Source organism: Hipposideros armiger, unplaced genomic scaffold (assembly GCF_001890085.2).
Source record: "Hipposideros armiger isolate ML-2016 unplaced genomic scaffold, ASM189008v1 scaffold_1023, whole genome shotgun sequence".
Taxonomy (NCBI): Eukaryota; Metazoa; Chordata; class Mammalia; order Chiroptera; family Hipposideridae; genus Hipposideros; species Hipposideros armiger.
In genome coordinates, this window is record NW_017732373.1 from 360,103 (window position 1) to 377,490 (window position 17,388).

Here is a 17,388-nt window from a genome sequence, read left to right on the forward strand (position 1 = left end):
TTGATGCTGCCAAAGAATTGTGAAAAGCAAACTCAAAGGTTTAGGAACAGGGAGTCTACCTGGAAATCGAATTTGATTTGGAGAGTTTTGTTTGAAAAGAGATACAAATGAGAGCAAAAAAGAAATATTTGAATCAATGAGTACTTTCTTGAGAATGACACCGATGGGTGAAGTGGCTGAGGAAGGAAGAAAAAGGGGAGCTATAACATAGGATGGAAAACGGCACGACAGCTTGGACTTGCATTTTTACCAGGAATTCTACATGTTCTGTTTAAATTAGGGAGTCAAAGCTGAAACGGATTCCAAAGGAACCAGGGACAATGATTACATGGGCATAGAGTCTTGAGTCTCTCCAAATCCTAAATATAAACATATAGGCAAAACTGAACAGCAAAGCCAAAATAGGCCAAGGATAATACTTATAACAGAACTAGAGGAGCAGCAACCCCCAGAAACCCCCAAAGAGGAGCAAGTGGGAATGAGTCAACAGCCACATGGCCTGCACGGTATCAGCATCTGTGTGAAGAATGCAAGGAGAAATCACAGGGCATCTGACTTCAAAGACCTGCAAACTAGAAGACACAAAGCGCACTTTCAGAATGGGCAACAGAAGCGGGATGAGAGTTGGTGATCGACATAGTTTGGTAAAGGGGATCAAATATATGGTGACGGAAGGAGAACTGACTCTGGGTGGTGAACCACAATGTGATATATAGATGATGGATTACAGAATGGTACACCTGAAACCTATGTAACTTGACTGACCATTGTCACCCCAATAAACTTTAATTTAAAAACAAACAAACCAGGAAGTGATGGCAAGAGATCTGCTGTGAGAACTGAAGGGACTGGGGTCGGGTGGCTCCCTGAACTCTCAAACTCGACTGAGCCAGCCACACTTCCATGGTCAGGCCCCACCCTGGGGAGGAACCACTGAGAGTGGATTGACAGGACAGACAGCTCAAATAGAAAACACTTAACAACAGCAATTCTGAAGTCAGGACGGGTTTCTCATTGGCAATGAAAAAGTTAAGTCTAGCAAACTTAAAAATAATAATAGTGAACAATACATTTTGGGGAAATAAAACGTAATTTACCAGTTCCTGAGTGTTTTCTTAATTCACTATTATGTTCTCCTTGGCTAGCACAGTGTCTGGTACATAGCAGCATCCCCCAAGCATCCGTTTATTGACTAAATGAATTATTTAAAATGGCTATTTCACTGAAATATGTCCAAAGATAGCATCAAATATTACAGAAGTTATAGAAATCACAATTTCTACTTGCCTTTCATAGAACGTTATGACTTCACTACCTTCTTAGAAAATACTTAATCCAAACTGTTGTCCATTCAAGTAAAAAAATATTGCTTTTAAAATATCTGCCTTACTTAATCATACATGCCATTTTTAAATACTGAAAAACTCGTATCTACAAATACGCATTCAACATGTTTAGTGTATTCGAAGGGCGAGTCCTGTGATTGTCCACAACCAAATAACTCAGACCTGGAGAATTAAAAGTCCCTGAAGGTTGAGTCAAGGAATGTTCATTTTTAAAAAAAGTCACATTCGTGGTTCTTGCAAACACTAATACTTAAGAATTAGTGTTTAAGTACTTGCCACCAATCCCATCACTGCACTAAGTCAACTGACTCCTAGGAACTTGGTCTTACTGTTTTGTTCCTCTGCCATGGTTCTCTTCAAAGTATTCCTAGTTCCATCTGTGAGCATCAAATAAACATAGTGATTCTGAGCTGAGTCAACATGGGGCTGTTTATATTACCTAGTAACCGAATGTTAACTCTAGCAATGAACTGGTTTTAGCGATCTTCTTAAAAAGAGCTTTTATGAAACATCTAATCATGTGTAGCACTCCTGGTGCTTTTAAGGAAACATACATATTTATCTTATTTACCTTATCTATCTATCTATCTATTCATCCATCCATCCATGCATCCATCCATCCATCCATCTATCCATCTTTCTGTCTATCCATCATCTAGCTACAGTATATTCTCCCAGCTAGGGGCTTGCTCAGCCCTAAGATGTGGACCTGAGAATTACTACATATTTCAAGTATAGATACAATGATTTCTTTCAAGCCCCTGCCTCTCTAGAGAAGAAAAGTCCACATTAATGTAGCAGGCTACCTTTGGAAGGTATTCATTCCACTTCAAAAATAAATGAATGAATGTGCAATAGTTTTGCCACATATAAACGTCACGAGTTGGAGAATGCCAGGTGAATAATGTACATCATAATACTTGTTTCCATTTAAGTGTTTTGTGATACCGCTGTTTATCATCTTGCTCAGCTGTCGAAAACATTCATTGCAGAAGAAAAGCTTCTACTTGGTGGAAAACCAAGATGTCTTTTCTTTTCCACTCTCCAGTGCCCATCATTTGTCAGGCTGGGGTAGTTTTACAGCCCCCCGCCCCCCCTCCGCCCCTCCAAAAGGCATTTCCAAGAAGCTGCTTTCCAAACTTCCCCACCATGCTCTCCAAGGAGCGTGCGAAAGGTAACATCCTGCAGCACGCTCAAACAAAGCGAGAGTAGGGATGGAAAACATTTTTTCTCAGTCTTTTCAGTGCTCAGTATGGACACAGTGTAAACCTGTCCCCCACACACTGCTGCTCCCAGTAATGGCTACGTACTTGAACAGTTTGAGAGAAAGTACTATAATTACAGTGCTAGTTCTCAAAGGGGTGTAATTTCATATTGCAAGCCCCCCCCCTTTTCTTTGCTGGTTTAGGTTTATTTCACTCAGAGATTATAGGCTATAACTTATAAAGGATGTGTGTAATATATGTTACCATGTTCAATTAGAGCATTTCATCAATGTCACAAGGATGACACAACTATACAGTGTGGTCTTATTTTAATTTGCTACAAAATGAATACAGTGGTTATTAACAAGATGGTATTTTGACTTTATCAAAAGGAAAGATCTCATAGTAGCATCTTAAAAATAGTTCCAACATGAATAAATGCATCTTCCATGTCTATAGTTAATGTTATATAGAAATACACTTTTAGGAAAGTTAATCTGTTTAACAATCTTGTTTCATTTTGGTAAAATCGATCAAGGTTGCTATGAACTTACACAGTAGAATGTCTGCTTCCTATAGTGTCAGCTTACTGAACCAGTGAAAACAGAAATTCCAAATACTGAGAGAAGAAGATGTGTATCCAAGATGATAAAGGCACTAAAAGCAGGCTTTTAAGAGTGCCATTATGAAATATTTACATCAGTTTGTGTAGGAGATAATAAGCTGAATCCTTGGTCTGAAGCAAGCACTAGGGAGCTATGTGAACTCTTCACCATCACACAGATCTCCATTTGAGAATCTTATTACTTCCAAGAAATAAATCTGCGACTCAATGATATACACATTGTTATTTCCTACATATCTAGGAACTTTTTCAGTAGTTAGGATTCCACATAGGATTTGGCATCACGAGCCCAAGGCAAATGGCCGTCTCCTTCCCACCTTTGGAAAGCGTACACAAATATCCGGTTTAGCAATGTGCCGTGGGACACACGTTTAAGACTCAGCCTCTCTAACCTCAAGTTCGCTCTGGGCCTTGGAAACAAACAATGTACGATCAGACTCTCTGCTCCAGCCCATTATTAGTGGTGCGATCTCAGAAGAGTTACCTGCTTTCTCTGAGGCTCAGTGCCCTCAGCATTACGGTGGGTAAATTAATAACTGTGTCTAACTTTGGTGAGGGCTGAATGGACTAAAAGTGTTTCTCATAATCCTTTGCACATGGCAAGTGCAAAACAAACAGAACATATAAGAATCTTACCGACGCATTTGTCCTCCTGTATTTTTAGCAATACGCCATCCACCTGCCAATCTGTCTTACGCATTTCCAAACGTGGCCCTCCCGCACATGGTGCCCAAACTGCATGTGAGCAGGTCAAGGTGGAGACCAGTTCTTCGGCACACCAGGAGCTGACACGTCCCCTGGCCCTGCAAAGCACGGTGCCCAGTGACCTTGCCACTGACTTGCCCTTGATACTAGGAGGGCACCTGCCTCAGAGAAGGATCAACACATTGGTTTGCCTGACAAAGGAGGAAGGAGGCTGGCTATTCTCTGTTCCCGAATCAATGAGCATCATCAAAAAGCACACACACAGGGTCACTACGATGCACTGACTAGTTTTAAAACTCACTACACCCATATCATATGATGTAGGTATAGTGTATTTCCAACTCGTATATAGTATATTTCCAAGCTAGCTACCTATCTGTCTCCTTGCTAAACTCTTAAAATTCCCATATTGTCAAATAGCCTTCAAAATCCATGATCCCTAATCATCCTCAATGCAATACTCTCTTTACTGTCTGGGCACTTAGAGGGGCAGTGGTTATTCTCTCATTTGCTTGCCCCTGGGGCCTCTCTCATGTGTGCTCATGAACGGGTATTCTCACCTTGCGTGCAAGCTGGCTCTTCCCCCACCCACATCCTGTTCCTCTTTTGCTTACCTGTGCTGACACAGTTGGAGCAGACCACCTTACACTGGCATCTCTGCCACTATACAGAGTCCAGCCCCAGGCTGGCACTGCCACCAATATGAATGGTCCAGTAACCCCGAGGTGCTGGTGAGATCCTATATCCTCAGGGCTTCTCACTAAACAGAAGCAGTGTGTTCTGTACTAGGAGAGAGCATCCTTTTCAGCCTTGGGCTACTTTCTGTCACAAGGGTCTTGAGCAGAGACGCCTGGCTCCCCATCAACATCGGTTCTCCTCTTCCATGGTACACAGTATAGCTAGGAAGTGGCTACCTGGCCGGACTCCATTTTCCCAGATCTCCATGGAGCCAGTGTTGCCATGGGACCAACAGGATGATAGCAGAAGAGAAGTGTGCGTCTTTTGGACCAAGACTTTTTAAAGGTGGGAGTTGTTTCTCTGCCGTCTTCTCCTTTCCTAGGGGAAGGCAGAGCCAGGCCATGGAAGAAGGCTGTGTCCCTGCGCTGTCATATGGCGGAGAGCCACCAAGCACCCAGGGACAGTTGCCCTGGAGGGCTTATCCAAACAAGAAATTAACTCCTAGATTTTTTAGGCCACTAGACATTGTGGGGTCAATTTGTTACATCTGTTTAGCTTTCAGTGGCCATGCAATGGGCCTTGTATCATATTCTTTTACACGTATCCGTTAAATCAACATCCAGTTGATACTGAAGAGCCCTGCCAATGCTATTCTCCTTGAATCTAGCCGTAAATGCCTGAGGTATTAATATCTGGCCAAGGTTGCATACCCTGGCCCTTGGGATCACCTCATTCCCAAGGAGAGGCCAGATGTGTCCAAACACGTGAACTCGACTTAGACTGAGGGGGAGCCTCACCTCAGTTACAGCTGCGTCCATTTCATCGCCAGGTAGTTTGCCACAACCGTGGTTCCTGGGTGTGTCCTTCAGCACAAGCCTGTCTATCAAGCTCAGGTCTTTTCCAGTGTTCATCCCAGCACCTTTGCTCCTATTCTGTGTAGCTGGCCCTCTACATCCTCAGGTCAGTCAGCTATTACTGAGCTTATCAGCTGCAAGAAATATGCTACCACTCATCTCTCCTCATGTCTCTGAAGGAGAGACCACATGACTTATGCCCAAATCTCCATGTCTTTCTTTAAGCTCCAGATGAACTCCCCGCCTTTCATATCCTTCACCATCTGAAGGCTTCTGGTCAATATCTGCACATTATACTTTTCATGGTAAAGCTTCCCATAGGCTGAAGAAGCTCCTGCATTGTGTCTATTTGTACACCTTAATATTTGGGTAACACGAAATACAAGGTGACGTGTTTCTGCAAAATTCACAGTGACTTTGGGACATGTTGCGGTAATTAATGACAAATACCTAGTCTGAGCAGCTGAAAAAGCATTGATGAACTGCAGGAAAGGGTGCATTATGCAGAGAAAGTATATTCTGCTCCGTTTTCTAACGTATTTTCCTGAAAATTATCACTCTGGCGGAACAATCAATTTTCATGAGTAGGGTCCTTATTCCTTATGACTCCATCTTCCATGGGTCAGACCTGGAAATACTTCCTCCATTGATGCCTTCCCGTTCCATCTAATTCACTTCAGCACCTAGTCTCCTGCCTTATTAATCTGTTTTTAATGCCTCTTAATCATTCCTCTCTGTTCTGGCTCTATTGCAGCAGTCTATTGATGCCTTATCAAGCATTACAATCAACCATTCTTCTTTCTTTTTATATAATTACAACTATATTTTCAGTTTTCAGCCAACTTTCAGATTCTTTTATTTACTGTTTCTTTCTTCCCATTTTTTAAGAAAACAGCCTAGGTTAGGCCCTCTAATTTTGAGGACACAGCTTAGTATGACTTAACAGAGGCTCACTGCTGTGGAAAACTTTGAACACCATTTGATTTTAAGATGGGATTCAGAGGACCAAACAGGGCGAGCCCAGCCTCACCTAGTGTCCACATGTGTGCATAAGGACACACTCACAACCACCTGTCTCCCCTCCCACTCTGCACGCTGCTTCTTTTATCTATGCATCTTTGATAGGCAGTGTTCTGGTGACTTCGCTGCTAAAGAGTGTTCCACTGACCAGCACCAACGGCACCACTTGAGATCTTTCACAAACACAGAATCTCAGTCCCCGCTCCAGACTGCCTCAATCAGCCTGCTTTTTAACAAGATATCTGAGATATTCACATGCACGTTACAGGTTTGAGAAGCTCTGCTCTGGCTGATCTCCTAAGTCTTGACTGTTGTGACTTCACCCTCATGGTTTCCTCAGCTAGATCCAAGAACACAGCAAAGTAAGAGAGAGAGAAGGGAGGCGAGGGGAGAAGAGAAAGAGACAGAGACATAGAGAAAATCCCAAACAGAAAAGCATCCAGCCATGTCTTGCATGCATGCTACATAGGTCAGGCCATATGCTAGGGACTTTCTCTTAAGTGGCATCACATCATCAGCACCACCTGTGCAGGTGGCTCCAGCAGGTTCTCCAGAAACACCAGCACACATGTGGAGGGAGAGTCAGTGAAGGCGCAGGATGGAGCCAGACAGTGGACCCCCACCTTGGAGTAGAGCTTACTGGGATGTCCACATCTGTGGGCTTTAGCTATGAGCTCCCAGGCCCTTCTCCATCTCAGGATATTCTTTTTAAAGCGTCCTCCAAGCCTGGGGCTCTATCTTGCTCTTCTGGACTTAAGTCACAGTAGATGAAGAAAAGAGAATGGCCAGCCTTCAACCCAGGACCAAGGAAGAGCTTGTGCCTTGAGTTCAAAGGGCACAAGGCAGGAACTGCAGTGTCATCCTGGGAAACTCACGTTATAAGTATCTGTACTATCAGCCAAGGCCTTTCCTAAGAGAAGTCGACTTATTTTCCCCAGTGCAGTGAATTTTCTTCTCTTTTGGATCACGTACACCTTTTGGGTTTGATGAAAGTACTGAAAGCTCTCCCCTCAAAGATACATAAACCAACCACACACTGCATGATACGCTCCCACACACAGTTTCAAGGCATGTACGGAGGCCCGGACACTCATCCACGACAGCCCCAGTGACCAAGGACTCTCTATGAAGGACTCCACAACAAGACTCTGACTCCTCTCCACCTTCTACTCTCCTATTAATACCAATATGATCAGCGTGCTTTAGATGTTCCACGTCTCTTGACTTTGGCGTCCGTATTGTTAGGACGCAGTGACTCAGAGCATGACTTCATGCCATTCTCCGGTTCTTGGCAGTCACAGGAAGAAGAGTTACACCATTTCTTATGGAAGAATCAGGCAAACATGCCATAGTTTATGAGATTGGACTGAGTTTCCAATGGCACCTGCCAAAGGGCAAGTTCCCTTCCAGAACACAGAGTGCACAATACAGCCACTCAGGCCATTTGGGGCTGGCTCCATTCCTAAGTTATTATAACAAAATCAGACTTGAACTACTGCCTAATTTTCTTGCATGTTCCCTAATATTATTAAGGATTGTGATTTCATGAATTTTAAAAATGTCCTTGAATTCAATTTTACAGTTTATAGTTCTGACATTGTTGACAACTCTTTTTAGCATCTATTGTGTTATCCCATTGAAAATGACATTGCACATTTTTAGAACTCTTTTGTAACATTATTTAGGCAAGGTGTACCTGACACTATATTTTCACAGGTAACAATAATCTTTGCGTTGTATACTTTGTGCTTGCACTTGGAGCATGAGAAAATAATAGAAATTAAGGTAAAAATACGAATGTGATTTAGAGATAGACGACATGGAGGTTTTATATTCATGGAACAGTCCTATCATTGTATCTGTATTCAGATTCCTTTACATAGCTCTCTCTGGCTGCATATCAGATTTCAGAAAAATTGTATTTTTCCCACTGTAAAATTATCAAAAAAGCAAACTAGGAAGAAGAAAGGTAAAAAGGAAAAATAGTTTTAAAACAAAGAAAAAAATGTTAACATTTTCAAGTACGTCTTTTCTTATACGCATTGTTCAACAAGGTTTTGCACATGGGGAACATCAAGCTACAGAAGCATCTAAAAAAAATATTTCTCTCTTCCCTTCCCCTATCCCCACAACTGAGACCAAAGTACCGGTTAAAATGCATCATTACTTCCTTTCTTCTTACTGTGGACTACTATTCCATGGAGTGGATAAGTTACATTTTATTTGTCCACTCATCAGTTGATTGACATTGGGTGATTCTTCAGGCTGTTATGAACAATGGAGCTATGAATGGTCATGAGTGAGATCATGTGATGATACATGTTTTCATTTCACTTGAGGGGATATATATATATATATATATATATATATATATATATATATATATATATATATATATATATATATGCCTGAGAGTGAAAGCGCTGGGTCATACAATGACTCTACATTGCATATGCTGAAAAACCCCAGCTTGCTTTCTGTCTGCAAAAGTCGGTGCATTTTGCATTCCCACCAGCAGTCTGTGGGAATTCCAATTTCCTCCACATCCTCATTAATGCTTGCTATTATCTGTCCTTTTAACGACAGCCACGCCAGTGAGTGTGAAGTGGTATCTCATCGTGGTTTGGATTTGCATTTTTCTGAAGACTAATAATGTAGAGCATCTTTTCATGTGCTTATTGGCAATTTGTGTATTGTCCTTGGAGATTTATCTACTTATATCCTTTAGTCATTTTTAATTGTGTCTTTTTTTATTATTGACTTATAAAGGTTCTTTATAAGTACCCGATGCGACTCTCATTGGAAGTGCACTTTGCAAATATTTTCTTGCATTCTTTGGACTGAGGTAGGATATATCAACCCAGGTTAGTTAGAATATGTGTTCATGTAGGTCATACATCAATGTTTGTGATGCTGTAATATAAATGTATAGAATTATAAAAATTCATTGTACTGTTAAGATAGAGAGAAGGCTGGAATAAGAAATTTAGAAGCAGAACTATCATAATTTCCATTTGGATCTATGTCTAAATAACTTTTGTTATACTATGTTCTATGAAATTCGGGAGGGAAAATTGTTCTTGTTTAATAAATATCATTTATTAAAATTAATTCTCTAACAATTCCAAGACATATACTCAATTTACTTCCCAGTTTACTTCAAATCCCCTACCTTCCACTTTTTTGACATTTGCAACATTAAAAATAAAATGAGCCTTTCTTCTATGCAAAGAACCACCTAACTAGCCTTATAGTTCATGTTCATATTAAGTTGCACAGGAACACTCCAATAGCAGCCATCTATTTGAAATGCAAACACACACAGAGAAGGCAGCCTGATAAACATGGTCCTCAATTTCACTAGTAGAACATCTCCAAATTAGTTTTTGAAAGAGCGTAATTCTTTACCTTCAATACTGAGAACTCACCTGATCACAAAGGAGGCTACTGTTTCTAGTGCCAACTTTATCACAATCGCAGGGTTTGCAAACGTCTAAGGCTGAAGGATCTGCTCCAACTGGTCGGAAAAAGTAATCCTCACACAGCTCACAGTTCCTTCCTGCATCAGGAAAGGTTATGCATTATGACTTCCAATTCATTAAAATCAGCAGCATAATTCAGAATTAAAGACTGTATTCCTTTGAGGGAATTCTATAATTTTCGGGACGTCCATTTTAATGCACCTTTCATCTCTACCTGCCAATTTAGTGATCCAGAGCATATGAAACAATGAACCTGTTACAAACTGTGCTTTACTTCATTAAACCCCCATCTGTTATATAATGCCACACTTCTAAAAAGCTGTGCTTTGTAGGGGCCCATACATTTTCAAAGAGTTTCTTTCGGAACTGAAAAGTTTTCTTTATTTCTAGGGCCAGGCACTTAATCGAAATCAAATATGAGAAATTTCTATAAGTGTGGTAGATGATATGGGTCCAGTTAGAAGCAACTAGGCATGTGAAGTATTATTATGTCTAAAATATTTCTCCAGAACTAAATATTATAAAATAGGATATAGCTCTTAATATAATCAATTACTTTATAGTTAACAAAATTCAAAGGTAATGCTTCTGTTAGTACTTAGCGTCATTACTTTCTCACTGCAGATATCAACAGAAATTTATTATATTTAGATATATCAAATACATTTCATATTAAATGTTAGAATAGACACATCAGAAATATCAGCTAATTCCTATAGTTTACAATTTACTAATCAGAAATTTTCCCTCATGGTTTTATATAAGAAAATAACCCAACCTTCCAGGCAGTTTTTCAAGTCAGTATGAGTAGCACATAGGACCACTGAAATAATCAGAAATACAGCTCAAGGTGATTCACTCCCCCTTTAAACATTACACATTCTGCTCAAATGTTCCTGCAATTGGCCCGGTAGTAGAGGACTATGGAAATAACTTAATCAAGTGAAAACTCACATTCTGATGGATATGGGCCATGGACTAATTAAAAATTAAATGGATTTATAGTATTTCTAGACTATTCCATTTACATATGCTGATGAACCCCAACTTGTATCTCCAATCTAGAAATATCTCCTTTGTCATTCAATGAATATTTATTGGGTGATTACCGTGTTCCAAATACTGTGCTAAGTGCTGTGGATACAGTAGTGACTAAAATACACTGCGCCCTTCTCACAGAGCTTTCCTGTAGTCTAATGGGTAAGATGAATCTTAATTAATTTCAGGAATAAATATACATTTGCCAACTGTGATAAACATAAGGTGCCACTAAAGTATATTGATGATGCCAATCTTTTCTGAGGCATCACAAAAGGCTTTCCCCAAGAAAGGGGCTTCAGAATCGTGTTTCCAGCTTCCCATGAGAATTTCTCCTATGCCTCTTGGAAAGACACAGTGAACATGTCCAAAATACAAGCGGGCATCTTCTGCCTTCGCTCGATCCGCCTGTGTTTCCTATCCCAATGGCTGACACCAACGTTGACCCCGCTGCCCAAACCAGAATGTTAGGCAAGAATCTTGACACTTTTTCTGTCCCTTTCCTATACCTACACCATATACCTCGCTCAGAAAACGCTGTCACTTTCCACCCTACACATCTCTTGGCTCCATTTCTCTTTACCAATGCCACCGTAAATGGATTCCAGCATCAGTCCTCACTGGGACTATGGCAGTATCCCACTCGCTGGTTTTCCCAAACCACTTTTCACCTCCCTGGGGCTTTCCCACTTTATGACCAGATGGGTCATATAAAAACAGAGAACTTACTGTGTCCCTTTCTGGTATAAATCCCTCAAGAGGCATCTCATTACCTTAGGATGGAAGACAAACTCGTTATCACGGTTTAGAAAGCCCTCTAAAATCTGGCCCTGCCTTATTTCCTGGCGCCTTTTCTGACAATCAGCCATTTGCCGTCCCATCACTTCTCCAAGGGCGCCATGTTGCTCTCTCCTCTAGGTCACTGCAAACCTGTGTTCACCCCCGCCCCCACGGCCCTTCCTCTCACCCCCTCACCTGGTCAACTCCTACTGTATTTGCCCAATGTTGGCATTCTTCACACAACTTTGTAATTTTTCCTGCAATTGTGAGCCTTTCCCACTATGTAAGAATCCATTCAAAGACAGGAATACTCATTACCTTGTTAATCTTTTTATGCCCAGCACCTAGCCAAGTTCTTGTGTGACATTTTAGGTCATCAGTAGTTACCTAATAAATTCACTCAGGCTTCAGAGTAGCACACTTTTAAACCCATCAGACTTGGGCCATTATATTCAACAAAGTCAGAGGCTGCCTACTTCTGCTCTTGACATACTAGCCCTTTAGAAAATACTATTTTTCAACGACTAGTCAAAATGCTGGATAATTTTAGAACAAGACTTTGATAATCATCTTCTGCATTTAATTAGCATTTGAAAAAAAAAGTATTTCCAGGTTACAAGAATCCATGCCAAATTAGAATAAATGTAAACATCTCCACATGAGAATTCAGACATGGTGGAAGGTGAGGATCACATGAAAAAACGTATTTAAAGAAAAGAAAAAAATATATATATATATACATATATATACACACATATATACACATATATACACACACATATATATATATATATTTCCTGAGTTATCCAAATATACTTATAACTTAATAAAATGCTGCAAATTAAAAAAAACTTGTTTGAAAAGATATAATGTAAGACTAGGCTGCTATTTCTGAAAACTACCTAATTATTTGAAATTATAAAGATTTGATGAACCAGCTTTGGTTTTCAAACATAAGGGTACAAAAGCATGTTTGCTAAATTAGATAGCAAGAACATAATAACAGGGCCAGTTGAGTGGCGTGCTGGTTAAGAGCTGGCTTAGGATGCCAGCTCTGAGCAGCAGCGCCCTGGTTCGGATTCCACATGGGGCCAGTGACACTGCCCTCTACAGCTAAGATGCTGAACAACAGCTCGACCTGGAGCTGGGCTGCTGTGAGTCACTGGCGACGGCGTAGGCTGCAGCCCCTGCTGCAGTGGGCTGTCATAAGCTACCATGTGTGGGTGGCAGCCAGCGTGAGCAGCTGGCAGCCAGTGTGAGCTGCCAAGAGCCGCCGTGAGAGGCCGTCCAGAGGCCGGCGACTGATCTGCCTCACCCAGAAAGAGCGCAATGATAATACCAACATGGGCCAGTGAAGCAACGTCCTCCACAACTAGACTGAAGAACAAAACGACAGCAACTTGTCTGTTCCCCTCCCCCAATTCCCCAATAAAATCTTAAAAAATAATAAAAATTAAAAAATAAAATAACAAACATTGTGTACAGAAGCACACGGACCTCAAAGGCCAATCCGGCCTTCGCTTGCGTTGTGTTACGTGCTAGTTACCTGTCGTGTGGTGCTCACAGTCGTCACAAACTCCTCCACCTCCTCGGTGGTGCTCCAGTGGAAATGGGTCCACTGAGAAGTCATAGTGGCAGCTTCCGGCATGCCCGTTGCATTGACAAGGTTTACAGTTGAAAGCATGGACTTGATCACCTTGGCGGAAAGGCTTGTCGTTATAAAGAGGCAAGCAGCGATTGCACTGGAATAAAGTAAACTCAGAACAATAAATACACATAAAGCTGTGATTGTTTTTCTCTTTTTATTTACATAGCAGGAACTTTCACTAGCTGGGAAGCTAATATCAAAACAGTTAAAAACCAGCAACTATCATATTTTGAAAAAGGATTTACAAATCAAAAATTACAGGGGCTGGCCGAGTGGCTCAGTTGGTTAAGAGCTCACTCAAGAATGGGAGCTCTGAGCAACAGCGGTTCGATGCCCCGCCCGAGCTGGGCTGCCAACAGGTGGCAGGATGGCTCAGCTAAAAAAAAAAAAAACAAAAACAAACAAAATTAGTATATAATAAACATGGTAGTGTGGAACTATAAAAGTGGCCATGAAAGCTAAAACCATGCATAACAGCCTTAATAACCAATGAAAAAAACCTATGATTGTCCTATGACCTTGATATATATATATTTTTGTGTCAAGACATTAAAAACTTCCTGTTTCCACAGGTGAAGAGCATAGAAGTTGCCACACCATCTAACAAGTAAAAAGCTCAACAGGCTAAAAAATGAGCAACTCTTCTTAGATCCCTAAGGGCAAGACACAGGCAAATAGCTGCCCGGAAGCCTGGGGAGACACGGGCCAATACAGGAAGTCTCGGCTACAGGAGCAGAGAGTCACACGTAGAAGGCTCCATGGGAAACAGAGCTGGGGTAGAAAAACTTGAACTCTAATAGACAAATTGCTGGTGGTTCAGTATGGACAAGACTGAGAGGTGAAAACTGTAGGGGGAGGGGGTCTAGTTATAACGGGACCCCCGTAATTTTGTGAGATTTACTTACAGGAGCTTCACTACAGAAAATCAAAGATAAAAAAAAATATATTGTAAGAAGGTAAAAACACCTAACTCATAGAGGAACAAAGATAAGAATTATATCCAGCTTTGCCTCAGAAACCTTGAAAACAAGAAGAGAATGGATTAAAATATTTAAAAGGTTGAGAGAAAAAAACAATACCTAGAATTCTGTATTTGGCAAAATTATGCTTCAAAAGTGAGGGAAAAATAAAGACTCTCTCAGACCAACAAACAATGAGTGAGGAGGGTATTGCCAATAGATCTGGCTTGTAAGAAATGTTAAAAGGAATTTTCTTTAGAAAGAAGCGAAAGGATATAGATCAGAAACTCAGAACTATGTAAAGACAGGAAGAACACTGAAGAAGGAATAAGTGAAAGTAAAATAAAAACCTTTATCATTCTTATTCTTAACTCATCTAACCGATAACGCTTTTTTACAAAATAATAATACAACAGTGCATTTGATTATATATGCTTACGTATATATCATGTGTATGTAAATGCTTCTGTAGGCTTACATATAAACAAAATGAATAATGCAATGATGCAAAGGACGGGAAGCAGGAGTTAGGATTATCTTGTTATTAGAGGGCACTCGCATTACCTGTGCACTGGTACAGTGTTACTGAAAGATGACTCGGGTTAGTCATAAATGTATTGCAAACTCTAGTGCAACTACTCAAAGCGGTTAATAAAAAGAGGTATAGCGGCTATGTTAAGAAAGAAGGGGAAACAGAATCATATAAAATGCTCAACTAAAACCACACACATGCACAAACAAATAATAAATCTAAACACAGGCATTACACCCTTCACAGAAATTAACTCAAAATGGGTCATAGACATAAATGTAAAACACACACAAGAAATAAAACTCCTTGAAGCCAAAACATGAGAAACCCTAGATTTTAGGTACAGTGATGCCTTCTTAGGTACACCACCAAAGACACCGTCCATGATAGAAAGAACTGGTAAATTAGACTCCATTAAAATGAAAAACATTTGTTCTACAAAGATAATGTCAAGAAAACGAGAAAACAAGCCACAGACAGGGAGAAAATATTTGCAGAAGACACATTTCATAAAAGGCTTATCTAAAATATACAAAGATTTCTCAAAACTCAATAATAAAACAAACCACCTTATTAAAACATGGACCAAAGACCCTAACAAACACCTCACCAGAGAAGATATACAGATGGCAAATAAGCATATAAAAAGGTGCTCCATATTACATGTTGTCAGGGAAATGCAAATTAGAACAACTACGTGATCTCACTACACACCTATCAGAATGCCAAAATCTGAAACACTGACAATACCTAATGCTAGTGAGGATGTGGACGCCATGAACTCTCGTACCAGGCTGATGGGAATGCAAAATGATGCAGCCACTCTAGAAGACAGCTGACGGTGTCTTATAAAACTAAGCATATTTTATCATAAGATCCAGCTATTGTGTTCCTGGGTATTTACGCAAAGGAGGTGAAAACTCATGTGCACACAAAAATCTGCTTATAAATGTTTACAGCAGCTTTACTCATAACTGCCAAACTGGAAGCAACGAAGATGTCCTTCAATGGGGTGAATCTATAAATAAACTTTGGTACATCCAGATGATGGACTATTATTCAGTGCTAAAAGGAAATGAACTATCAAGCCATGAAAACACCCTTGGGAATATTAAATGCATATTACTAAGTGAAAAACAAAAGCCAATTTGAAAAGGCTACATACTATGTGATTCCAACTACATGACATTCTGGAAAAGGCAAAACTATGAAGACAACAGAAAGATGAGTGGTTGCCAGGAATTCAATGGGGAGTAGGGACACAGTAGAAATAAATAGGTCGAGCACAGGGGATTTTTAGGGCCGTGAAAATACTGTGCATGCTATAATAATTATAATACATGGCATTATACATTTTTCCATACCCACAGAATGTATAACACCAAGAGTGAACGGTAAGATAAACTTGAAGACTTTGGTTGATTATGATATGTCAATGTAGATTTATTGTTGATTAAAAAAAAAATAAAGAAAGGAAGTAGCCTTCTGGTGAGAGATGAGTGATGTTGATAATGGGGGAGGCTAAGCATGTGTGGTGGCAGAAGGCATATTTGAAATCTCTGTGCCTCCTCCTTTCAATTTTGTGGTAACCCAAAACTTTAAAAAAATACTTTTTTAAAAAAATAAAGGAAATAATAGTTTTAAAAATCAGGTTGTCTAATCATTAAGTGAAAGAATGCTTTATATATTTTGGTTATAAGTCCTTTCGTTCGTTTTGCCTACCTCCCACAAAATAATCAATAAGCATTTATTGAATTATTTATTAGATACTTCAGTGGCTTAAACAGTGCCCTCCTCAATCATGTCCACCTAGAACCTCAGACTGTGACATTATTTGGAAACAGGCTCTTTGCAGATGTAATTCACTGAAGGGGTCGAGATGAGATCATCTTGATATAGGGCAGGTCCTAAACCAATGACTTGCACGATGACACAGGCAAACACACAGAAGCCCATGCGACAACAAAGGTAAAGACGTATTACCATAAGCCCCCAAACACCATAAAGCACCAAAACGCTGGAAATGGCAAGAAAGGATTCTCCCCAGCGCCTCTGAGTAAGCATGGCCCTACTGACACCTACATGTCAGGCTTCTGGCTTCCAAAACCCTCAGAGAATGCATTTCTGTTGTTTTAAGCCACCAAGTTTGTGTTCATTCGTGGTAGCAGCTCCAGAATACGAGCACAGACGCTACCCCAGGGCCCTGGGCTGCTAAAAGGAGTAACATGCAGGACGTGCCTTTAAGAAGTTGGAGGAGCGATGCAACACCATACACTGGCTGCAGTGTACTGAAAGCATCGGCAGCGCTTTACAGAATGAGGGCTATTTACACTTGTTTCCAAGGAGCACGTGGCGTCGCTCCGTCAGATGCAGGGCGGCCGGAGGAGCAGAGGCCAGGTGGGCCGCGCGCAGGCAGCGAAGTCGTGGGGCTGAGCGGACGTGGCGGGGACGGAAAGTGTGTGGCTCTCACTGTGAGAAGAGCTGACAAGGGGCAGGGAGGACATAAGGGGGGGGCG

General features: G+C 40.7%; 1 protein-coding gene across 1 annotated transcript in view; it reads right to left on the reverse strand.

Moving 5' to 3' along the window:
* The window catches only part of USH2A (usherin), a 465,799-nt gene that overhangs the window by 354,061 nt on the left and 94,350 nt on the right, over window positions 1-17,388 (reverse strand). Inside the window, exons 8-9 of the mRNA XM_019631633.1 lie at window positions 13,280-13,475; window positions 9,862-9,992 (exon numbers count right to left, since the gene is read on the reverse strand). Of these exons, the coding sequence (XP_019487178.1) occupies window positions 9,862-9,992; window positions 13,280-13,475 (327 nt within the window). The remainder of the gene's footprint in view (window positions 1-9,861; window positions 9,993-13,279; window positions 13,476-17,388) is intronic.